This window comes from Argentina silus, assembly GCF_951799395.1.
Source record: "Argentina silus genome assembly, chromosome: 3".
NCBI classification, from domain to species: Eukaryota; Metazoa; Chordata; class Actinopteri; order Argentiniformes; family Argentinidae; genus Argentina; species Argentina silus.
In genome coordinates this window covers 20,316,221-20,340,408 of record NC_139657.1, presented here as the reverse complement: position 1 = coordinate 20,340,408, position 24,188 = coordinate 20,316,221, and the positions used below count along the sequence as shown (strand labels likewise).

Here is a 24,188-nt window from a genome sequence, read left to right as displayed (position 1 = left end):
AGGCAAAACTTGATATTCTCTGCATTTACAGAGTGTATCTACAAGTATTGTGGCGTCATACACTGTTTAATGCAATAAACATTGAGCAAAAAATATTGTATTAGCTACCCATGCACAAGAGAGAGATACTTTTGTATTTCATTTTTAAATGAACTCACCTTGAAAACATGTGAACGTTGATAATTACAGGGTCTGCTTTGATCATTTTTCAGAGGGCATGACTGTTATGCTTAAAGAGGCACTTTCTATGATTCTTGGCCCAGGACATATTTTCTGTGTAAATCACATACAAAGAAAGCTTAAGAGGTGTTTCTCAAGGGCTCAACAGTTTTACGCTTACACCCCATTGGCAAGTCCAATATGGAAAAGCTGAACTATACTTCAAGCACTGTATTTTGTGTGGTTTGAGGCTGAGGTGGGGATCCATTGCGTGGTTTCTATAGCAGCATCCCAGAAAGCCCCAGAGAGCCAGGACTGAGGGACAGGTGGGGGGCCACTCTGCCACCTCAAACCACTGTCACCATGGCAACATATGGCCCTGACCACAGAGTTAAAGCCTGGTATGCCCAAAGACCAGAACCAGAAAGTGGTTAGAATCAGCTCTTTCATGGTGCCATCTCTCAGTCTCAAGGAATGGCCATATTTGGCTCTGCAGGAGGCAACATTAAGGTCACTGACCTACCTGAACCTACCACCCTTTGGGGTAACTCGGGGGCCCCTTTTCTGTTCGTAGATCACTTGACCCAGTGGTCAGATGACCATGTTTGATGGTAGGTTCACTATGACTTATAGAACCAGGGTTACAATAGGTAAGCCTACATTTTGATTTCTAGGGGCTCCCCTTCTCCAGAGGAGCCCGATACGACGAATGATCTCCAGTTATACACTACCGACGTGGACAGCAAGCTAGATTTCTGGTATATTGGGCATGAATGAATGTTAGGGCATACATTGTCACCCCTTTCAGAAATGTCATTATGATTATCTGCCTAGGCTTTTCAGCCAGAGATTTTAGAGATACTCAGAATCTGTTTATTCAATAGTAGCTCCTATTAACACTTGTAGGCTCCATCATGGTTGAAGTGGGACAGACACACTTTTCAGCCTTAAACCATCAGTCATGATTCAACAAAACAAGCAAATGTTTCCAGCGAATTTCTTAGTTATATAATAGCAAAGGAGTTTTGAAGCCAAGGTTGCAGTAAGTTTGGTAGTAAGGATGAAAACTATCATAGTTCAGCCAGAGATTTTATAATACAGAAATAACCAGAATCGGCTTCTTCAATACGCTGGTAAAGTGGAACGTCACTGGAGACACCTAAAAAAGCGTGCAGCACTGTAACACTGACATGATAATGCGGATATCTGCCTGTCAAACTTGATCCCATTGTAATAAAATGTACTAGTTGATTATTATATAGTTGAAATTGGACCATGCAATTCTACTTACCCCAATCACTTTTTTTGTTAGTGGTGGCTGAAGTTAGTAGCGGCTATTTAAACAACTCGGAACCATAGATTACAGTTTATCCTAGCTCATAGACAACTTTCAGGGTTAGGAACAATCTGATTATGAGGTGTAAATAGCGAACTATCCCTTTAAAATGGAGTGAATGTGTTGTAAAGATGGTACACATTTCCTCAATCAGACATAAAGACTGAATCAATGACCACAACAATAGAAATTAGATAATGTATTATTATTAGTCAATCAGTTAAATTCAATGCAAACACGAATTAATGACAAATTTCATATTCAATATATTTTTAAAAAGGTATGACAAAACATATACAGTAATGAACCAGAAAAATAATTTCCTGAAGAAAATGTATGTGCTTGTTTCAACTGAACTGATGGAAAGTACATTGAATTGGGGAAATGTTAATTTGTACCAAGTATACAGTGAGAATGTCCGCTTATGGCTGGCTGTACTAAAACTTACCTTATTCACTGAAAGTGGAGCAACCTACGACTTTTAGTTAAACTTGTTAAATCCAGAATGATGGGAATCATGTGAAATGGTATAATGTGGTAACTTATGTACAGTATTAATGAGAAATCACAGGACAACATTGACACAATTCACACTGCAGGCACACTCTAGCGCTCTCAGCTATCTGACTGACATCTTTTCGTGCTAGTGGTATGCTAGCGGTATGGTTATGTGCAGCTGAAAGTACATAGCCTAAACAATACATTTTCTTTAGCTGGTCACAAGCATAAACCAGCAAGAAACCCAGCATGATAGTGTAACTATGTTATATAAATATAACATGATGGTCATCTATTAGACCGTCACATTAAGATGGTCAACAGCATGCTCACCAACATTGAAGGAGGAAACATCAATTCTACCCCCCTTCCTTGAGATCCCTTCCCCTGATGGGCCAAATAACTGTTATCTCTCTGTGATGTTTACAATGTGTTGATGCTGAGGTGTCATATGACTAGGATGGAGGTCTGATTGGTTCCCTTGCAAAAAGCTCCTAATTTAAATACTATAGTTGGAAGTCGGGTATAAAACAGAAGTAGAGCACAGATTATTTCTCTGTTCTCTTTGTCTTGGTGTGTGGTCTCAGCTGAACCTGTAAGTACTGTAAAAGTGACCATGTGGCCATTTCTCTCTCTCTCTCTCTCTCTCTCTCTCTCTCTCTCTCTCTCTCTCTAATTTGCCATGTCTGTAGGATGTAACATTTCTCTATGAAGTATTTGCCTTAATGATTGTATAAGTTTACAGTATTATTAAAGCCTCATTTGATTCATTCTAACGTGGCAACAATTATTTGCACATAGTGTTAATTAAATTACTTGGAGTAAGATTATTAATTTTAAATTATGCTTTGCTATTAACAATACATAGCCAAGTAAGCATGCTGTTGACCATCTCAATGTGCTGCTCTAATAGATAACCAGCATGTTATGTTTAGGACACTATTATGCTGGGTTTAGATTTTAATTTAAAGAGGAACTAACATGTTTTTAGACAACCAGACAACCAGACAAACACCAAAGGCTGTGATATTTGTATTAAAAAAAACATTTTGATACCATTTATACTTTTAAAATGATATTTTCAAATGTGCATGTTGGATGGGGAAAGGGTAGCGCTCAGGGCCAAGCATCCAAACTCTAGGGGATTTAGGCTACCCCAAAGGCTGGAGCCTGCATTATCCCTTCCACCATGTATTTCTTCAAGTTGCTACAATAGCTGCAGAACAAATAATTTCCATGATCTGGTCATGTTATATTGGTCCTTATATTGGTCCATTATTAAGCAAATGGTTCTCCATGATATGGTGCCATGCCTCTGACCCTGGATAATCAGCAACTGTAGCAGATTGACACCAACATAAATAAACAAATACAAGTACTGTATATGTAGGACTTGTGAAATACTATACTGTTCATATTATTTATATATACTATTGTGTATATTTCCCTATATCCTAAATGCCCTACTGATGTACTGCTAGTTAATACTACTTATAATTTAAATACTGTTTGTTTGACTGCAAGTTTTTATTCTGCCAGCCTCTGGAACAGCCTGCCAGAGAACATGTGGGGGGGCTGAAACTGTGGAGATTTTAAATTGAGATCTTAAGACATACCTTTATAACTTTGCTTTTATTTAGCTAATTTCTCTTATAACAACATTTTAGTTTACCATGCATTAATCTCTACAGTCCTCACATGCTTTTACTGTTTGAACTTCCATGGCCGCTATATTTATATCCTCTAATGTTTTATCTTTTTTTTAATTTTATTTTATTGTCTTTTCTGCCATTATTTATGTTTTTATTTTCTCTGAAGTGCGTTGGGTTACCTCCATGTATGAAATAGGCTAGATAAATAAAGTTTGATTTGAATTGATTGACTTAGTTCTTGTTCTTGTATTGTTATGTCATTTTTACTTTTTTACATTTGTATCATTGCACTGTTCAGAGGAAGCAGGCCTCCACAAAGTTTACCTCAACACTGCTCTCATGAAAGTACACCGCTCATGTAGAGTCAAATGGTGGACAATACTGCCATCTTCAGGGATGCAGAGTTGTATCACTCAGTGTTGTGAAATATGAATGTATCTAGTAATTAATTCTCTCAGTTATAGGCTAAAGCTAACTAGGCCTATTGTTTGTTTGTTTTTTCGTTTTTTTAGGATAATACTATTTAATATGATAATACTATTACTGTGCAATCTAGCATACAGATCCCTCCATAGATGCCTGTAAAAAACAAAGCTGTATGATTGCCATATAAACAACTGCATAAAACGTTATATCCAAAATATCTATCTGCCATTCCAATTTCCTATGACTAAAAATACAGATGACCTTACCCTGTTGTTCTAATAATACTACTTAACTGTAAATGTGTTTCTTTGTGGCGGGTGGATTGTCCTTTTCACAACAAACCAATCAGCCCCGGGTTTCTTGAGGTGTAGCGTCCAATAGCGCACGTGGTTGTTGATTTGTCTGATACAACCGCGGACAGACAGCGGCAAGTGGGACGGGTAGTTGCTATCAAATGCAATTCTTGAAATAGTTTTAAATGCTTATTTATGTCTTCAAGTTGAATATAATATTAAAGTGTCGCTGTATTTTTTTAGAAATAATTGCAGCCTGAGATAACCGCTCATTTGGATTATCTCATATTTGGAAGATAAGTATTCAAAGCAAATAGCTCACAGCTAGCTAGCTTGCTAAATCGCTAGCTAAAGGGGCGCCAGTCGAGGCTGCACCTGCACGTTTCCGTCGTTGTTGTTGTTGTTGTTGTTGTTGTTGTTAGCGAGCCAGTTTGCTAATTTTCGCCTACAGCCTGCCACGGTTGTGCAAGGACGTAGCTAGGCATGGCGGAATTTCTTGAGGATCCGTCAGTTCTCACTAAGGATAAAATCAAAAGTGAGCTTACGGCCAACAATGTGCCCCTTCCCAGCGGGGAACAGAAGAAAGATGTCTATGTTCAGTTGTATTTGAAAAACCTGACTGTATTGAATAACAAAAGTTCACCTCGAGACACGTTCTCCAGTGATGAAGAATTACCTGCTCCTGTAGTATCCAACAAGAGTCGTTCGGGCAGAGTAAGTTAATCTTACCCCAAAATGTTATGACCAATGTTGCAATGAATTCACCATAATCGCTAACCATAATTGTTGTCTTTCCATCCATTCCTTTGGCTAATCCTATACATTCCTCGGGTTTGTGGCTGTAGACAAGGGATATAATCTATGCTCGATAATCTAATTAACTGATCAAATTGGCTCCGTAATCCATCCGCAGAAAGCCACCAGGAAGACAGACAAGCCTCGGTCAGAAGAAGTAGAAGTCACAGATTTGACTGATGAAGGTTTAAAAGATCAGCTCATGAAGTATGGAGTTGATGCTGGACCCATAGTTGGTGAGTCTCTCAAACCCATTCAGACAAACAATAATAATCAGGGGGGGGGAAGTCTGTAGCCTAATCCTCGACTGTAAATGACCTGTCTATGTCTTACTATTTTCCTGTCCCTTCAGCCTCCACCCGGAAGTTATATGAGAAGAAACTTCAGAAACTGCTGGATCAACCTCCACCTGAGACTACATCGAGCCCACCCGAGACTGCCACAACCCTCACTGCAGCCCCCAAGGCTGACAGTAATCAGAATGGCAACACACATTCAGACCAGTACAGTGACAAGGAGGACGGTGAGCTCCTACCACAGACCAACACTCACAAATAATGTCATACAGTGCCTTCAGTAGGTTTTCACCCCCCTGGACTTTTCCACATGTTATTGTAACAACCTGACTTTAAAATAGATTGAATTTACTTTTTTTGTCACTGATCTACACACAATACAAATTAATTATAAATGAAAAGCTGAGTCAATAAATATTCACCCCTTTTGCTATGACACTCCTAAAATTAGCTCAAATGCAAACATGTATTTAACAAGTCACTCAATAATTGAGTGCAAGGATTATAGTTCATGTAATTTCAGAATGAATATATTAGTGTGTAATTGATTCCTATGCAAATCGGAGACCCTATAAAAACAAAGATATTCATTACAAAATCACATTAACTATTATTAATACTTGCACTCAGATGGACTCAGTTAAACCTATTGAGTAACTTGTTGAAGAAATGTTTGCATTTGAGCAAATCTTAGGAGTGTCATAGCAAAGGGGGTGAATACCTATTGACTCAAGATAATTCAGCTTTTAATTTTTAATTAATTTTCACTTTGACATTATGGAGTATTTTGTGTAGATCAGTAACAAATACATTTCAATTAAATCTATTTTAAAGTATGGTTGTAACACAACACAATGTGGAAAAAGTACTTACTTAAGGCACTGTAGCATTAAAAACACTGTAGCATTAAAAGCTTGTATCTTAGGTGACTGTAACATGTCGTCTATGGGACAGATTGTTACAGACTCTTGTTGGTTTCATCTTTTTCAACAAGCTATGAACCATCTTTTTCTTAGATGATTGAACAGTTACAGTTATTCTGACTTCCTTATATTTGCATTTTCTCTGATTGTCAGAGGAGATTACTGCACCTGAACTAGAGCCCGTTCCTATTGTGGAAAAGCCTGTAAGGAGCAGAGGGAAGACTCCCGTCACCGCTAGGACCAGTAGTAGACGACACAATAAGGTAAGGCGTATGCTTGCACCACTGAGCCCAGCCACTGAATCATCTGTCCTCATGAATACGTTTTCAAGTAAGACACTGTAATTCTGTCATGTTCATAGGTGGAAGAAAAGCAAGCAACCTGTGACCAGACCCCTAAGAAGGGTGAAAATGTTGTTGAAGAGATACTGGCTAATGAGATCAACACACCCACAGGCATCAGGTGAGTAAGGTCTATGTAGATCGTATGCGTTTGGTGCTCAGTAGACGCCACAAGAATGCACATACCGTAGTTGTGAATTCCTGCAAGAACACAAGGGCCCTTAAATGTTAACTCTTTCAAATCTTTTGAAATGTTTACATGGCCGAGCGCAGCTTCATTACTTGCACAGTTTTTCGCATGTCTTCAGCCCTAAGCATTGCAGAGAAAAACACAGTTTGTTTCGCAAGAGTACAATATGGCACAGGGGAAATCGCACCAGTGCGATCGTCGACTCCAGGTTAAATGCACTGCTCTTTCCAGGTATAGGCTATATATTCAGTGGTGAGTTACTAGTTTAAAATGACTAATTTGCATCTCTCATCAGTGCCACTTGTCGGCGACCGATCAGAGGCGCAGCGGGCCGACCATTAAAACCCAGCGACTACTGGCTGGATGAGTCTCTTCTGCAGCACAGCGTGCACACAGAGACCCACTCCTACTCAGAGTCTCTTTCCCGAGGTGGCCCAATTTCAGGCAAGTCCTCAGCACCAGCCCGTCGAGGCTTCCTGTTTGTGCTGTTGAAGCTGCTGCTGCTCATTGCAGTGGCCTGGTCCCTCTACTACGCATACCAGAACCTGGATGCAGACCAGATTAACCAGATTAAGGGCCTCCTGGACAGCGTGATCGTCCCTTTGGGCATCGGCAGCCAAAGTGCAGCAGATAGTGGTGGCAAGTAAGGACCTCCACCCCTCACCCTGCCTGCCCCTGTGACTCCCTGCCATCAGCCACACCTCACAACGCCCCCTCCATTGAACTCTGATCACCTTTTTATATATGGTTGCCCCCTGGAGGACAGACTTTTAATCAGAAAATAGTAGACTATGTCTCCCCTCCTTGTACCTTCCTCACCCCTGTGAGGAGAGAAGAAGGCATTTAACCTAACAGCAGCTTCTGAAAAGCACTTGTGGCAGTCTGGAAAGACTCGTTTTAAGTCATTTAATAATTGATGTGAAGTGTTTCAGTGTCTTTGTGTGTATTTTACCTAATATGTAGATCTCAATGTGAAATGGAAAGGACAGATTTCATGCATGGCTGTAGTTTTGAAGGATATAGTTTTGTTTGTGCCAGGCGTTTTCTGATGGTGAAGTGCCTGCACACAGTTGGCACTTAGTAGTAGTGCCCTCCCACTTAAAAGCACAACAAATGCTACCAATAGCTTAAATTCTAGTATTTCTGTAGAATTTGTAAATCTACACTGTAGTAATAGAGCTAGATAAAAAAAAATCTTGAACTAAATTTTACAGTGCTCAGGTCTTTTCTGCATTAATGTGATCAGTGCTGGGGGTTAGACTGTCCAATATTGTCTCTAATCAGGTCTCATCACTGTATGAGGAAAACCAGCTACGGTAGCAATTTTCATGTTTTCTTTTGTTATATTGCTCATTATCACTTCAAAATAACCATGGCTGTGGGACCATAAGCTGCAACCTGTGGTATTACAGTTAAGTGGCTCATGGCACAAATCCCAGTATAGTGTTGTTTGTGTGAGTTTACATTTTTTGGCTTTGTTGTGTTGAGGATTTCAGATTCCTCAGGACTGCACCCACACAGCCCCACCCGGTGGCTCCATGAATAAACCACTGATCTACCTTGGGAGCATTACAATTATGTTTGAGCAAGTAAATTCCTTGATAGATGGCACTCAAGTTGGTTAATCTAAGTGGCATCCTATGTTGACCGTATCCTGGGCTTTGCTTATAATGTAGTTGACATTTGGCAACTGTTAGAAAATGTGACATCTTGTTATTTCTATTTTTCTAATGTGAACTGTAAACTTGTTTTAGCATACTAAAGTACTGTAGCTGAAAGCAACATGTAAAAAAGTGCTATCTTAACAAAGAATGTTTTCTTGTTCTGACAAGTGAACTTTTTAAAAAATAAAATGTTTTTGACTTTCGATCAGGCAGCTTCCCAAGGATAGATAGAGATGGGAGGGATTGTGGGGGTGATTTTAAATCTGTTTGTATTTATAATAGATTGTATATCATGAAATAAATTTGGTGATAGTTGTCTTCCCATGGTTTTCTTTGTTTATACAGACCACAAAGGTTGCCATATAAAGCAACAGACATAATTAACTATTACTGGCCCATCAAACTTGGGCCCAGGTTTTGTATGATGAGAGCCCACGAATATCAAAGCCAGCCACAGCAAATAAAGGGTGCATCAACATGCAAACTGCATTTCACCGACAGCGCAAACCCTGAAAGATCATTCCCATGAAGGTGTTCTGAGGACCGTGGTTGTTACTTGTTTGTCCATTCACTGCACCTTACAAATTACACTTTTTATATGCATTACCGGATACTAGCTTTTTGTGTAGTAGGCTGACGTCTCATCTGACGTAACCGGGGTTGTAACAATTTTTGCATTCTCCTGAAACTGCGGCCTCTCCAATTCGCCGGTGGTAGCTAAAGGACGGAGTCGCCATTTTGCTAAAGTGAAGAAAATACTTTACCCTTCATATACATTTTATTTGCATGCAAATACGTATTCCTTTGTGGAAGATATACGCCTTAGTATGACAATACGGGTGTTCAGGAAGACAGATGGGAAGCTAGTCAGTTTAGCTATCTATCCAGTTTTACTCGGCACAAGCCAAGCTAGTAGCTAGCAACATGCTATTCTCTACTTTACCAACTAAAATTGGCAGTAACTTGCCAGCTTTTGCTTGGTGAATCAATTTGATTCAAATTGTGTAAATGCATTTCTCGTCTCAGCCATTTCTTCTGATCTTTTAGTAACTAACTAACGACACTTTTTGAATATCTTTGTTTTCCACACAGCCACCTCGTAAGGAACAATGTACCCGACCACGCTGACACAGTTGGCTCGGGCGAACCCCTTTAGCGCACCGTTATTCAGTCTTCAAAAAGTCGAAGAACCAACACATAATCTTGCCGCTCATGGAGGAGCAAGCAAACGTCGACTGGCCGCCGCTGCAGTGGCTGGTGAGTCGCCTTGTGCATGCTCAACTTGAGCCATTATTAGCTTGCTGGCTACCTATGTTGTCATTCAACAAATTACACTTTAATATCACGAATACCATCCATACAGCTCAGTAATAGTCCCAGGCAGTGGAATGAGTTGTCATGAAGTGGGCTTTTCTGTTTCTTATTACTTCTCACTTTTTCTCATTTACCTGGCAGCCTAAAAATGCTCACTCCTCATTGGTAAGCCAGAGCTCATTTCCTTTTCACTTCCTTTTGAGCTGGCCTGGGCCTTTTCTGTCCTCCATGGAGGACACTCAAGGACAAAGTTTTGTAGTAGTATTAGAAATGGATATAAGTCATAATGGATATAAGTGTTTACATTAGTCTATTAATTTGTCATCTCGGAAATTCCGATAGGAATGTGATTGACAATTGCTCAGTTGAATAAAACTACCAATGTGCGATATGCCTTTTGAATTGTTTTGGGAAGTATGAGAAGCCTCTAATCTCCATGCCATATGGGTTCTGTATTGCGAAGAGTGAAACAACAAGGGGCTTCTGTCACCTAAGTAAAACAAGCCATTGAAAACAGGAGATGTTCTAGGTGTTGCGTAACCTTGACTTCATATGATGTTGTGGAAGCCTCCCAATTATATTGGGGTTGTATGCTACATTGACAGATTGTGCTTCCAATAATGAATCATTCCGTAATTAAAATGAATGTGTGATGTTGTAGCCACACCAGAACCCTCTATGGTGTCGTAGTCACACTGGAATCTTTGATAGGGAGTGCTCGCAAAAGAATGATCAGACAGGTACAAGTTACCATTTAGCTAGGTGTATATGGTATTCCTGAAGTGTTCATGTATTGCAGCTTGAGGCCCTTTCAATAAATCCTTTGTTAATGCTCCACAGACTTAATTCAGCTGAGATATTGGTTGATAAAATGTGAGAGGCATCTTTGAAAGACCCTCTATTGTCTTTTCCTCAGAGACAGTTGATTGAGTGACTTTGACTCCCAGAAGTATTTCATCCTGTGTGGCTTCAGTGGGATTCTGAGCTGTGGCACCACACATACTACACTGGTACCCCTTGACCTGGTCAAGTGCAGGTTGCAGGTCTGTGGCCAGGGGTTGCATGGCATGTGCTTTCAGAAACCGGATGAAGTGTTACCACTAACATGGTGACAAAACACTTAGCCCTAATCAGTTGTTTGAGCTGTGATGGCTGAGAGCAGTCTTGAGATTTTCATAAACAAATATATTGACAGTTTCTATGATGCAAAACACTATTTGCCCGTTCTCAGAATTAGAATTCTTTTATTTGGCCAAGTATATTTGCACATACAGGAAATTGACTTGTTGAGGTTGGTGCATGGGAAATAAGAAACAATATTGAAGCAAAATATTAACAAAATGGCAAAAACAAATTTACAAAATAGAACAATAAAACACGGGCCTGATCAGCAATTTGACTACCCACATTTTCTCAACAGTGTGACCTTTACCCTACAAATTCAATATAATTCTCTGCTAGGACAGCCGCCAGTCTGATGTTTCCAGCAGAACAAGTTTTCACCCCAGGCTGTCTCCATATTGGGAAATATGAATCGGACTGAGAAGCATTATATAGGCTTTTTTTTTTTTTCACTGTATAAATTATGCCTCTCCGGCTCACCTTACAAATTATGTTGATGTTGCACAATATAGGACATGTGTCGGGCATTAGACTGGGCATCCTGTCAATTAATTTAAACTCTTGCTTGGATTGCTAACATTGTGTTGTGGTGTGAGAAATACCAGCATGGCAGGGTGTAATCTAACAGCATGGTGTGTTTGTGTGTTGTGTTCTCTGCTGCAGATTCTGATGTTAGCTGTGATTTTGGTTCAATGAAATACTATGCCTTGTGCGGCTTTGGCGGCATCCTCAGCTGCGGAATCACACACACAGCGGTCGTGCCCCTTGACCTGGTCAAGTGCCGTCTACAGGTCTGTATATAAGCTCACTTTGTGGAATGTGCTGGGCCAGAGCTATGTTTTTGTAAGTGTTACTGGCCCTTGTTTTAAAATTATGATGCATATCTCCCAGCACTATTTTCCTCCAAAGCTTTAGCAGTTTTTAAACTGTTCTGTCACCATGTCCTCTAGGTGGACCCAGACAAGTACAAGAGCATCTTCAAAGGCTTTTCAATCACAATGAAGGAGGATGGTGTCCGGGGTCTTGCAAAGGGCTGGGCTCCCACCTTCATCGGCTATTCCATGCAGGGGCTCTGCAAGTTTGGCTTCTATGAGGTGTTCAAGTCTTTTTACAGCGATATGCTTGGGGAGGTAAGTACTGCTCAACAGTGAGACAACATCAGTTCGTCCTCTTCTCCTACTTCGACATAATAATAATGAACTGTTCTCCTCCACCTTCCTACCACCCTGACTCTAAACAATAGGAAAACACCTACCTGTGGAGAACATCTCTATACCTGGCAGCCTCAGCCAGTGCCGAGTTCTTTGCTGACATAGCCCTGTCCCCTATGGAGGCGTGTAAAGTGCGCATCCAGACCAAGCCCGGCTATGCCAACACCCTGAGAGAGTGTGCGCCCAAGATGTATGCCGAGGAGGGACTCTGGGCGTGAGTATCCCCATGTCTGACTTTGTCCTTATTTTCTTAGCCTCATATCCCAGAATACTCCACACTTTCACCATCTGAGAAGGTTTCAAAACCGCTCCTTAGATCCACTTCTGGGGGGGCACTCCTGTGCTGCAGCTGTTGCTCTCTCTCTTGGAGTGCACAGTTACAGTCCAGATGCCCCCAGCAGCTTTCTGACTGAAAGTTAGCCCTCACACTGCACAGGCCCTTTACTGGAAATTACCAGTGCAGACAAGCTGGGGAACGGACAACTTTAGCTATCCTATCACTACAGATTGTTGCAGACACAGACAATTATACTCAGCAAATCACTTGCACTGTACCTCTTCTATCTTTAGCTTCTACAAGGGTGTGAGTCCTCTCTGGATGAGACAGATCCCCTACACCATGATGAAGTTTGCCTGCTTTGAGAGAACCGTAGAGCTGCTCTATAAATATGTGGTGCCCAAGCCTCGCAGCGAGTGCTCCAAGGGCGAGCAGCTGATTGTCACCTTCACGGCTGGCTACATTGGTGAGTCATGTTGCTAAAGAGCAGGGCATTCAACTGAAGGCTGAAGATATGGTTGTCTTTTTCTGCCAATGAGGTGTGAGACTCATCTCTGTTGTTTACCCCTCTTCCACAATGCCCTGCAGCTGGTGTGTTCTGTGCAATCGTGTCTCACCCCGCTGACTCTGTGGTGTCCGTGCTCAACAAGGAGAGCGGCAGCACCGCCATGGGGGTGCTCAAGAAGCTCGGACCCAAAGGTAATGGATTCTACTCAGAACCCTCCTTCGCTAATACAGACAGTCAGGTTAACATGCTCCTTAGATCCACCTCTGGGGGGCACTCATGTGCTGCTGCTGCTGCTGCTCTCTCTCTTGGAGTGCAGCAGTTCCAGTCCAGATGCCCCCAGCAGCTTTCTGGCTGTACAGTTGGAGGTGCTTGAGTCATTGGCGTGTGAGAACAGTCTACCTCCTCCTCAGCCCACACACTGCACTGGCCCTTTACTGGAAATCACCAGTGCAGGCAAGCTGGGGAGTGGACATGCTTATTCAGCCCATCTCTAGATTTGCAAGTTTTTTTTATGATTTAACGGGATGTGTTAATTTAACCTGAGTATGAACTGTATCGTTCTCTCATCCAATCAGGTGTGTGGAAGGGTCTGGTGGCCCGAATCATCATGATCGGTACCCTGACGGCCCTGCAGTGGTTCATCTACGACTCTGTGAAGGTGTACTTCCGTCTGCCCCGTCCCCCTCCACCAGAAATGCCTGAGTCACTTAAGAAGAAACTGGGGCTCACCGAATGAGCTAGTGGCCTTATCACCATATCAACACCCTAGGCATCCACACAGCACAGGGCTCTCTGCCTGTCTGATTTAAAGCTGTCCTGACACCCACCTGCCCTGGGCTACTGGTCAGGCATACTGAGAAAAAAGGGAGAAGGGTTCCCCCCTGTGGGGGTATAGAAGGAAGAGGAAATGAATGCAATCAAATTTTAACTTCCAACATTAGTAGGTCAATGTTCTAATAAACACAAATATTGGAAACATAACTGGTATTATTTTTTTAAGGAATATGGCTGATATAAAACATGTCATGGTTGATAATACAATGTCAAAATGCACAACTGTAAACAAAGAGTTTTGGTATAGAGGGACAGGTTGAGTTAATGTTTCTGTGAAATAATACTCATGAAGCTCTTCTCTGAAATGATCAGAGGTATCATTTAAGTAATGCTCTTGCTCCAATGTTTCTGCAACTATGTCCAGCCATCTGATTGGCTCAGAGGGTAGGTAGGTCCAGTATATTCTAGGTGTGAAGACATTGGAAGCCTGCAAGGGCCTGTCTCAACAACTTGTCGGTTTAATGCCCCATAGTTTCAGGCAATTCAACATGCTGCTTTTGCTTGGGTTTCACATGCGGAGCCTTAGCTTAGTTTCCATAGAGACTGATACTTCTCTTTTACAGTCTGCTGATAAGTGCTGAATCAGAGATAGACTCCTTTGCCTTTTTGTTCCTTATAGGAGAGGCCCAGTCCCTCTGGTATCCAAAACTTCACACTTATTTCCATTCTTTTTTTTTGTGCTAACCCTAAGGTGAGGTGTTACTGTACTGTAGCAGCTGATTGAGGTTACAATTACAGTGAGGAATAACATCCCTGTGGGGGATGGAAAGGCTTAAGAGAGATGATTACACAGCAGGCAGTGACAGGACAAGGAGACAAGGCACAGGAGACTCAACAACAAGGTAAGACTCACTGCATGTATGTGTTTATTTGGAATAAAGGAATGGACAATGGTGAGAAGATCACAGCAAAAGTAGATTAAGACTCCTGAAATTTAAGGGGTGTGTATTTCTACTCATTTTGGAAGAGGTCATGTTCATGCTGTGTGTTGTTGCCAAAGGACACATTGGGGCATCTTATTTATTTTAAAGCTTTCCTGGGATAAACATCAGTAACATTGTGCAGTAGGATATTCCCAAATGTGTGCTCTCTGTTCCAGAGTGGCCTACATCCAAAGTCCTATATCCACTCTGTCACTGACCGGTTTATGGGTCGCTTAATTCTGCCCCATTGTAAGCGCTCTGGTGACCCTGCCTTGTGATTGGTGCGCACTTGCCCTTGAATTTGCATGGATAGTGTAACAATGTATCCAGCCGCTGTGTACACTCACTGAGCACTTTGTTAGGAACACCTGTACACCTTCTCATGACGGAGGTGGTTTAATGGTGTGGGGGATGTTTTCTTGCCACACTTGGGCCCGTTAATACCAATCAATCATCGCTTGAATGCCACAGCCTATTTGAGTATTGTTGCTTACCATGTGCATCCCTTCATGGCCTGCACCATGTCACAAAGCAAAAGTCGTCTCAAACTGGTTTCATGAACATGACAATGAGTTCAGTGTTCTTCAGTGGCCTTCCCAGTCACCGGATCTGAATCCAATAGAACACCTTTGGGATGTGGTAGAACAGGAGATTCACAGCTTGAAAGTGCACCTGAAAAATCTGCAGGAATTGCGTGATGCAATCATGTCATCATGGACCAGAATCTCAAAAGAATGTTTCCAGCATCTTGTGGAATCAATGCCACGAAGAACTGAGGCTGTTTTGAGAGCAAAGGGAGGCCCTACCGAGTATTAGTATAGTGTTCCTAATAAAGTGTTCGGTGAGTGAACTTAGTTGTAATCAGGCTATTTCATAGTTGACCGTTTTGTGTCAATGGATTATTGATCATGATGTTATTTACCGTGTGTAATTTTCCTATAATAGAATATATTGTGTGAATGGTAATACTACTGTTTTTTAAAAAAAAACACACAACTCGTTTCTAAGAGTATGATGCCACTCAAGAAGGATGAAATGTGAGTCTGCTTGATATTGTTATCCACTGACATCAATGTAAATTCCGCATGGCATTCAGGCTCCGAAGCTGTCACACTCACTGACAGGAGCTACAGGATCGCCCAGGTATCTCTCCTCAGCGCCATCAAACAAGACAAGCGCAGTCTTAATCAGGAACAAATAAATGTATGTAGCCTACTGAAGATATTTTGATTCAGGTCAATTGTGTGGCCTACTTATCATGCAATTGTGGGAGATCAGTCGCCCTTTTATTATTTTCCCCTGTAGTTCATAACTTATTGTTGTCGATGATCAAATGTGGACGAGATAAAAGAAAAAAAAATTATAACCTAATTTAGATGTTGAAAATGTGTATGCAATAAACGTTTCGCATTTTATAATTTTGCAGCTTATGCTAATAAAATGTCGAAACAATGTGCTTTGCAAACTAAATTAATTAATTAATGCATCTGTATGATTTATTTTTCCTCTGCGCGCACCTTCCTCTCTAGTGCAAAGTCACTTTTGGCACTTTTTACACTGCCATCTTTTCTATGTGTCTCTGATACCCTCGGCCATATTGTCCTTTTACCAGCCTGAGTGATAATGGCATGTCTGACTCATCCTTACGAGGGTTGTCTGTTGAAGTAGAATGTCTTAACCTCGTGTGAATCAACCACATTAGCGCGCGCTGCTTGTCACAAATGATTATGGCGCTGTTAAGAGAATAACGGTATGCCTATGCATAGGCGGTGGTCGTTATTCACTAGCCGATGTGTCAGATTTTGTGTAGGCATAATGCCACTTCTATGTGCAGAATCATATTTGTTGGTGTTCAGTTGAAATTAAATCAATTCATCAAACGCTCTATGTCTATTATTGATGATCTTGGTCAATGGATAAAGGACCGAACGCGCATTAATCGCTCATGTATTCATCCACAAACTGCGGCGTGCTTTCCCTGTCTAATTCCGCATTCATTTACAATAAATCGAACATTGCTTCGCTTGTTGCGACCTTGACATAACCATCTATCAAGGATGTGGCGCGTTACAAAAGTTTATTACAGTTTAAAGTGCATTTCACCATGGTCACACTTTACATCAAATAAAAACATACACATATGGTACAGCAGTTATAATAAAGGTAAGTATGAAACATATCAATTACAATGGTAAAACAGGAAAAGGATTAGTTAAAGTTTAATTAATTAATTCGATTAAAGTTAGCAATAGGACAGGTCAAAAAACGGACCCTCCCTCCATGAATCATTGCCCAAATTTATGAATACACAAACATGTTTATCTGCAATCACACTTTTATAGTAGAAGTACAGTACTAATGTCTTTGCATTACTTCAAAAATAGGTTGCATACTCATGCATTCCTGCATATACTGTATATTACATTTTTGTTGTAGTTTCTGCACTGCCCATAAACATGAGAAATTATCTAGTTGTCTAAGGCACAGGTGCAGCAGATTGAAGCTGAGTTAAAGGATTACAGTAACTCCCTTAACAGTCTTCAGTCAAGTTTGGCATCCGATTAGACAGAGCGTCTGGAGAAAAGGAGGAGGAGGCAGAAGAGCAGAGCTCTGTGCGCATAGTGCACCCCTGTCTGGGCCTAAATTAGTCACATGCTCTCTGTAGTACTGCAGCTCACTGGACTCTTTCCTGATCGGACTGGATTTGACTGCAGGGATTCTGTGAGGTGTTGCGGATGTAGGGCATACTGAAACGTACCATAGGTCTCATCTAGCCTGCCATGTTGATTACATGGTGGTCTTTATACCTTGCAGCTCAGAGCATCATCCAGCAAAGCAAGTATCTGTTGTTGTTTATGAGAGGGGTACTTTTGGGTGTCCTGCCAGAATCAGCTCTGTGCAGTGATACAGTATTGGTTGTTGATTAAGTGTTTTTGTATGACATGTCCTGTAATAGATCTTGATGGCAGGGGAAATCACGCTTGACTTTAATCAAATGTCAGCTGTAATCTGTAATCCCTCTGCAGTGCTGTATTCTTAACGTTGCACAAGATGTAGCGATGGTCATGTTGCATTAGTCAGGGACCATTAACCTTTGCTGGATCAAGCAATGTGTTTTGTCCTGCTTGTGGATTGATTATCATGTCTCAGTCGACATGTGTCAAGACCGACATTTTACATGTCTGACCAGGTACGCTTGCTCTCCACCTCTCCCTTCCTCCATTTCTCCGCCCCCCTCCCCCCCCTCTCTCTCTTTCTCTCTCTCTCTCTCTTCAGCATTCAACATGGCATCAATTCTGCAGAAGCTCATCACCCCCCTGTTCAGCGGCCCCGCTGAGCCTCCTAGGAACAAGGTGACAGTGGTGGGGGTGGGCCAGGTGGGAATGGCCTGTGCTGTCAGCATCCTGCTCAGGGTAATATGACCTGCTGTTTACTGTTATGTTGTTATATCCCTCCTACAGTAGTAATACCTAGGATTTAGGTTTACTACACTGACACTGGATTAGTGCTCTCTTGGTATCTCCAAGAGATGTTGTTAATGTAAACTTTGAAAGCATTGTTTTACAAAAAACATGCAGGTGATATGTAATCAATAAGCGTTTGCATAACATTATTGAGGAAAAACTGCTTAGATGCAAGTACTGTTTGCTATGTACATTTAGTTGTTAGAAACTGCCTTCATTTGATCTCCCCCTCTTCTCTCCCCTTTTCTCTGCAGGAGCTGGCTGATGAGCTGGCCTTGGTAGATGTGATGGAGGACAAGCTGAAAGGAGAGATGATGGACCTGCAGCACGGGAGCCTCTTTCTCAAAACACCCAAGATAGTTGCAGATAAGGGTGAGTATGTAACCCTGAGGCACTAAGACAGGAGATCCAAAATGGAGTCCCTATGCATGTCAATGACTCAGATTTTCAGTACCTCTCTGACTGAATCCTCTGTTTCCCACGGTCAGACTACTCTGTGACAGCCAACTCACGCATTGTGGTGGTGACGGCAGGTGTCCGTCAGCAGGAGGGAGAGAGCAGGCTGAACCTGGTGCAGAGGAATGTCAACATCTTCAAACACATCATCCCCCAGATCATTAGATACAGCCCCAACTGCACCCTCATCGTGGTGTCCAACCCAGGTACACTCACATACCTACACAAAGCTAATTCATATTAACGCTCCCACAAATTTAGCTATACACGCACACACACACACTTAAATACTAAATAGTTTATTTGGGTTCAGTAAAGCATTACAACAGCAGTCCACAATACAATAGTATATCAAAGTTCATCCAGATGCTTGAAAACATACTGTACGCATGTTAGCTCAATAGCTCTCTTTAAGAAGTGTAACCACATAAGTATTTCCTTGGCCGTAGTTGACGTGCTGACCTATGTGACCTGGAAGTTGAGCGGCCTGCCCAAGCACCGCGTTATTGGCAGCGGTACCAACCTGGACTCTGCCCGCTTCCGTTACCTGATGGCAGAAAAACTGGGCATCCACTCCAGCAGCTTCAACGGCTGGATCCTGGGAGAGCATGGAGACTCCAGTGGTGAGTTTATAGAAGTACTGTGTGTGAGTGTGAGAGAGTGTGTGTGAGAGTGAGTCAAATCTATTCCAATTTCTTGCACAATTTCTTCCTTCACTTGTGTATACATGGCATTTACCCTATCTCTGAGGGTCAATGTGATAAAGGTGGCAGACTGAGTGAGCTGTTAATCTGGGATGTGTGGGCCGGGAAGAAGTAAATAAAAGGTGATTAATTGTGTTTACCAGTCCCTGTGTGGAGTGGAGCTAACGTAGCAGGAGTGAACCTGCAGACGCTAAACCCTGACATCGGCACTGACAACGACACAGAGAACTGGAAGGAGACTCACAAGATGGTGGTCGACAGGTAATGTGCATAGTAACTAACAAGCACACAAATTATCGCTGTTACTTATTATCAATCAATCAAACTTTAGACTGCATATATAGCACATTTCATACACAAATGCAGTACAATGCTCACAAGTGTGTGTGTGTGTGTGTGTGTTTGTATGTCTGTGTATGTCAGTGCCTATGAGGTGATTAGGCTGAAGGGCTACACTAATTGGGCTATTGGACTGAGTGTAGCTGACCTAATAGAGAGCCTCATCAAGAACCTGAACCGGATCCATCCTGTCTCCACCATGGTGAAGGTGAGAGGAACTAAGACACAGATATCCTTGAGTTACACACACGCACGCACACACACACACACACACACACACACACACACACACACGCACAAACTGGTCTAATGGAGATAATGTTGTTGATTGTTAGGGCATGTACGGGATCAGTGATGAGGTGTACCTGAGCCTTCCCTGCGTGCTGAACAGTGGGGGTGTAGCCAGCGTGATCAACATGACCCTGACACACGAGGAGGTCGCCCAATTGAAGCAGAGCGCTGACACACTGTGGGGCATCCAAAAGAACCTGAAGGATCTGTAACAGAGCAGCAGGGGGCACCATACCCACACTTTCCTTATCATCTATTACTCAAGTCTAAAAATGCACCCTGCTCCAAACTTACACACTTGTACCCCTGTCCTCCTTAGATTCCCAGGCATCTGGAGGTTTGGTCCCATGAGTATTAGGTGTCAGGGTTTACACATGGCTGCTTATCAGAGAAGGGGCAGCTTAAGGTGTGAGATCACCTTGAAAGTCATGCTTCAGAGTAATTTTTTAAGTGAGGTAAAATAAAAATCTGTGAATCATGTTGTTTGATGTGTAATAAAGTAAGGTTTTTGGTGCTTAAAATATGAATGTGCTATCTTATTTCTTAGTTAGTTTTCAAATTAATTATCAATGTTTATTATGCAACACTTGATATGTATTTTCATTAAAAAAGAAAACAGAGAATGACTTGTGACCTCAATTTGACCCAGACATAGATGGTGGCTGTCATTTAATATCACTGTGACAAGGCAACCTCTTAGTGGTCACAATGTAAGTCGACTGTTTGGGTGCATCCTCTAAGTATGTTCTGTTACTGCGTGGGCCAGGGGGGCTGATCAAACAATGGGCAATGTTCTTTTCTATATAATAAATACAATAGGCCTATGTGTTGTTCCAATAGGTTGCGTGGAATGACATCATGCATTAGAATACTTTCTGTTTTGGAGACAGGTGGTGGTTATCTTTCAACCTTCTCTGTACAGTGAATGAGTAGAAAACTAACTTGTCTGACAACAAATTTAAAAAACACACTTTATTTAAAGTATGTATTTACAAAAGTTACATAGAGTAAAACATCTCTTTGACAATCCTCTTAATATATTTAAATAGAAAGTGACTGATAAAGCAGTTTCTCATTGCAAATGTGTTTGTGACCCATTGTGCGCACAGGGCTGTTTGTCTACAACAGATTAGTTTCTCATATAAATAGAATTACATTCTACTTATATGGTTTTACCATTGGCAGGTATAAGCTGTGCTCTAAACAGCTGTACAAAATTCCAGAAACACTTCATCAAGGAAACCAAAAAACTCTCTCAGTAACTGCACAGGCGCAACAATCTAGAGAAAAGGCTGCTGTAACAGACTCCATCGAGATGTCCAATCCAGTGGTTGGTCCATGTTGATCGCCATCAGTCGGTCAGGAGTGGCAATGATGCAAAAAAAGGGCCCAATTTGGGCCTTGAAATAAAGTCCCTTTGTAACAATGTCCAATGGCAACCAGATATATGAGGCCATTTCCTCGTCAAAGGAAACTTAATGTTGTCAGTCATACGGCAAAGAAAAACAGTTTTCTTTTGAAAAGAAAGAGGTTTTGATTCACAGCTTGACCTTAACATTGGGGGGATAAAGTCTCAGATAGAAGCTATTATAAATAGAGTAAAGCGATTTCTTCTCAAAACTAAAATTAGTCAGTCGTCATTGTTATACCATATTGTTGCTCTCACCGACTTTGTCCACCAACTGTAAAAAGGTAGAGGGAAAGAAAGAAAAACATGATTATCAGTAAACTACAATCTCTACATGTCCTAAAACAAAATAAAAGGCACTTTTTGCACCTCAAACACACCCAGTGTTAAAACTTGAAGGAAAGAAAAAGAAAGAGAACCCTCTTCTAGGGATGCATTCAGGAATATCTTATAGCTGAAAACAAGCAGCAGTAAATGGTAAACTGAGGAGTGATACAATAGCAAACTCTGCAAGAGTGAAAGAGCTGTGCTAGTGTACAATGGGGAAAACAACTACTACAGACTGGGGAAACCCAAGAGGAGTACTGTTATACAGTACAGTACTGTATAGTACAGTACACAACAGTGACTGTGGAAGGGAGAGATACACAGGCAACATAGGGAGCAAGACAAAAGGAGTCTGTGGACACCAGTGAGAATAAAACAGTTGTGATGGCTGTACAAAACACCAACAACAAAAAGACAGAGAGAAGACCAGTGATGTTGCCTCAGAGAGAAGCAAGTGGTTGACATGGGTAAAGAAAAACACTGAAAACAGTGGCTGAGAAATGTAATGGATGAGCAGAGAACAGAGTTTTGTAAGTCTACTATCAACAAATGGAAATGTCACAAGGCCTGTTGGTTTCTACAGTACCACACTGCTTTGATTGATTAGTTAACATCGTCCACCATAAAAAATGTACCCATATATCTATTTTCCTGAATTTCAACAGAACACTCCAGACCCCATGACACCAGGATCTGAACTATTTGCAACTGCAACCCGAGGCTTCCCCCACAGGTTGCACAAAAAGACAGATGAAAATACACCACCAAATGCACCACCACCATTGTTGAATAAAAACCTTTTTCAAGACATCCGTTTCTTGTTTGTGGCGGTGGTGTATTCCGGGTGGCAGCTAATGCAAGCGCACTTTCCCCTCTATATGCGACTTGAGGGGAAAACGGGCATTTGCATTAGCCTGCACTTGGAATACACCAACTTTCCGCAAGAAAGAACAACACAACAAACAGGTTTTTATTCAGCGATAGAGTGCGGTGACATGTTTTTTCTGTTTTCGTCTATGTTTTTTTGTGCAACCTCTAGGGGAAGCCTCAGGTTGCAATTGCAACTAGATTTGAACAAGCTATCTTAGAGGCACCTACTGTGTCCCCTCCTGCCTGGCCATACTTACTCCACTGATTCCTGGGAGGTTCAACAGAGACCCAATGACAGGCACCCTCCGGATAAAGCCCACTGCCACTGGGAAGAAGCCCCTGAAAAGGAGAGAGGGACAACAAAGAGAGATGAGACTGAAGACTGACGTCATTCTTTGGTCCCACATCAAAGTATTGTTGGCTCTCCCCTCCACTGACCTGAATAAGAGGAAGAAGCCATAGATCTCCAGGACCACTCCAATAATGGGCCAGCCAATCAGAACCACTAACACGCCACCCAGGAAGAAGCTAGTGGCTTTCACTTTATGTCTCTGGAAGAAGAATTTGAAGGTGCGCTCCAAGCCAATGACAAAGGATAGGCCTGCAACAAACAGTATCTACACACAAACAAAGGGGAAAAACATTTGAAGAGTTGGGTGAAACGGCAAAACACCTAAGTGACCTGTCAACTTAATTTAAGTATGTGCTTATAGGACACAACAATACCAGATGAACAAGTCCTGACATAGTGGTCTGATCAGACACACTAGTAGGAGGTGGTGCAATACAATACAACAGATAATCAAAGCCCACTACAATTGTAGGTAGCTATAGCTGCTTAAATCATTTGTTTCTGTTTTGAAAACTGGTCCTTTATCATGGAAATATATAATAAGATATATCTCACATTTCCAATGGCAAGAAGAGCTTTGTCAAAGAACAGGATCATTCCAAAGAAGAGGAAAAACACGCCAAAGCCGGTCAATCCCATCCCAATTTCTGTAGAGTCAAAAGAAAAGGAAATGCACTGATCACAGCCACAGACATACTCTTGCTGATATGTCTATGCTAAGTAACTATGGCTTGCTAACTACCTACTGTACATAGATACCCTGTAGCTACACATATTGGCCATATTGGTTACACAAACTTTCTGAATCATTCATTCATGATTATCAACGGAGTATACAATGCCTGCACTAGACTAGAGAGATGTTCTGCCCCCTTGGCATGATTTTGACTCCCAAGTCCTGAACACTGCTCACAAATTAGGGCGCTGCAGGCCTACTACGAGTCTCATTCATTCAGTAACGTTTGCTAAGCTAGCTGGCTTGGAGCTCAAAAGAGGAATGCCATGGAAAAACATTGCATTTATAAATAAAAAATAGTCTTACTCTGTGAATCCGTTAGAGAGATCATTTTGGCTGTAGTGCAGAAATTGGCTAATCAATATCATTCAAAGCACACAACAAAATAACGGTAACTAGCAATCAGTGTCAATGAACTGGAGTGCTTGCTTGTTGATGGCAAACTAGCAACACAGGGGAAAAGCTGCCGCCACGTCTTC

General features: G+C 41.7%; 4 protein-coding genes across 5 annotated transcripts; 3 read left to right on the top strand and 1 right to left on the bottom strand.

Annotated features, from left to right (window-relative positions):
* The first annotated feature begins 4,502 nt into the window (after positions 1-4,502).
* On the top strand, positions 4,503-8,856 carry tmpob (thymopoietin b). Its single transcript, XM_083665768.1, has 6 exons — positions 4,503-5,078; positions 5,278-5,395; positions 5,512-5,682; positions 6,532-6,641; positions 6,740-6,840; positions 7,205-8,856. The coding sequence occupies exons 1-6, from the start codon at positions 4,848-4,850 to the stop codon at positions 7,554-7,556; spliced, it is 1,083 nt and encodes a 360-aa protein (XP_083521894.1). The 5' UTR covers positions 4,503-4,847; the 3' UTR covers positions 7,557-8,856.
* Positions 8,857-9,211: 355 nt separating this feature from the next.
* Positions 9,212-13,986, top strand: slc25a3b (solute carrier family 25 member 3b). Its single transcript, XM_083666630.1, has 8 exons — positions 9,212-9,319; positions 9,666-9,830; positions 11,673-11,800; positions 11,960-12,139; positions 12,253-12,434; positions 12,791-12,963; positions 13,086-13,196; positions 13,581-13,986. Exons 2-8 carry the CDS (start codon positions 9,683-9,685, stop codon positions 13,739-13,741), a joined length of 1,083 nt encoding a protein of 360 aa, XP_083522756.1. The 5' UTR covers positions 9,212-9,319; positions 9,666-9,682; the 3' UTR covers positions 13,742-13,986.
* A 4,494-nt stretch (positions 13,987-18,480) lies between these two features.
* On the top strand, positions 18,481-20,286 carry ldhbb (lactate dehydrogenase Bb). Of its 2 annotated transcripts, XM_083666160.1 has the most exons (6): positions 18,481-18,598; positions 18,715-18,888; positions 19,132-19,305; positions 19,530-19,647; positions 19,810-19,933; positions 20,061-20,286. In XM_083666160.1, exons 1-6 carry the CDS (start codon positions 18,514-18,516, stop codon positions 20,226-20,228), a joined length of 843 nt encoding a protein of 280 aa, XP_083522286.1. In that variant the 5' UTR covers positions 18,481-18,513; the 3' UTR covers positions 20,229-20,286. The 2 variants fall into 2 exon arrangements, with proteins under 2 accessions (XP_083522286.1, XP_083522287.1); XM_083666161.1 differs by lacking the exon at positions 18,715-18,888 and having other exon boundaries at positions 18,523-18,598.
* A 687-nt stretch (positions 20,287-20,973) lies between these two features.
* Positions 20,974-24,148, bottom strand: golt1bb (golgi transport 1Bb). Its single transcript, XM_083665842.1, has 5 exons — positions 24,016-24,148; positions 23,529-23,620; positions 23,060-23,238; positions 22,879-22,960; positions 20,974-21,698 (listed from the first exon to the last, which is right to left on the bottom strand). The coding sequence occupies exons 1-5, from the start codon at positions 24,038-24,040 to the stop codon at positions 21,660-21,662; spliced, it is 417 nt and encodes a 138-aa protein (XP_083521968.1). The 5' UTR covers positions 24,041-24,148; the 3' UTR covers positions 20,974-21,659.
* Between the last annotated feature and the right edge of the window lie 40 nt (positions 24,149-24,188).

What these genes read in the sequence shown, in the direction of transcription:
- tmpob (XM_083665768.1), top strand. Translation starts at nt 4,848, where the DNA reads ATGGCGGAATTTCTTGAGGATCCGTCAGTTCTCACTAAGGATAAAATC. An exon ending in TGATGCTGGACCCATAGTTG is followed by an intron (nt 5,396 to 5,511) that starts GTGAGTCTCTCA and finishes CTGTCCCTTCAG; the next exon opens with CCTCCACCCGGAAGTTATAT. An exon ending in AACACACCCACAGGCATCAG is followed by an intron (nt 6,841 to 7,204) that starts GTGAGTAAGGTC and finishes ATCTCTCATCAG; the next exon opens with TGCCACTTGTCGGCGACCGA.
- slc25a3b (XM_083666630.1), top strand. Translation starts at nt 9,683, where the DNA reads ATGTACCCGACCACGCTGACACAGTTGGCTCGGGCGAACCCCTTTAGC. An exon ending in ACAGCGATATGCTTGGGGAG is followed by an intron (nt 12,140 to 12,252) that starts GTAAGTACTGCT and finishes TCTAAACAATAG; the next exon opens with GAAAACACCTACCTGTGGAG. An exon ending in CTTCACGGCTGGCTACATTG is followed by an intron (nt 12,964 to 13,085) that starts GTGAGTCATGTT and finishes AATGCCCTGCAG; the next exon opens with CTGGTGTGTTCTGTGCAATC.
- ldhbb (XM_083666160.1), top strand. Translation starts at nt 18,514, where the DNA reads ATGGAGGACAAGCTGAAAGGAGAGATGATGGACCTGCAGCACGGGAGC. An exon ending in AGAGCATGGAGACTCCAGTG is followed by an intron (nt 19,306 to 19,529) that starts GTGAGTTTATAG and finishes TGTGTTTACCAG; the next exon opens with TCCCTGTGTGGAGTGGAGCT. An exon ending in CACAAGATGGTGGTCGACAG is followed by an intron (nt 19,648 to 19,809) that starts GTAATGTGCATA and finishes TGTGTATGTCAG; the next exon opens with TGCCTATGAGGTGATTAGGC.
- golt1bb (XM_083665842.1), bottom strand. Translation starts at nt 24,040, where the DNA reads ATGATCTCTCTAACGGATTCACAGA. An exon ending in CTCTTCTTGCCATTGGAAAT is followed by an intron (nt 23,239 to 23,528) that starts GTGAGATATATC and finishes GTTTGTGTGTAG; the next exon opens with ATACTGTTTGTTGCAGGCCT. An exon ending in ACCTCCCAGGAATCAGTGGA is followed by an intron (nt 21,699 to 22,878) that starts GTAAGTATGGCC and finishes ACCTTTTTACAG; the next exon opens with TTGGTGGACAAAGTCGGTGA.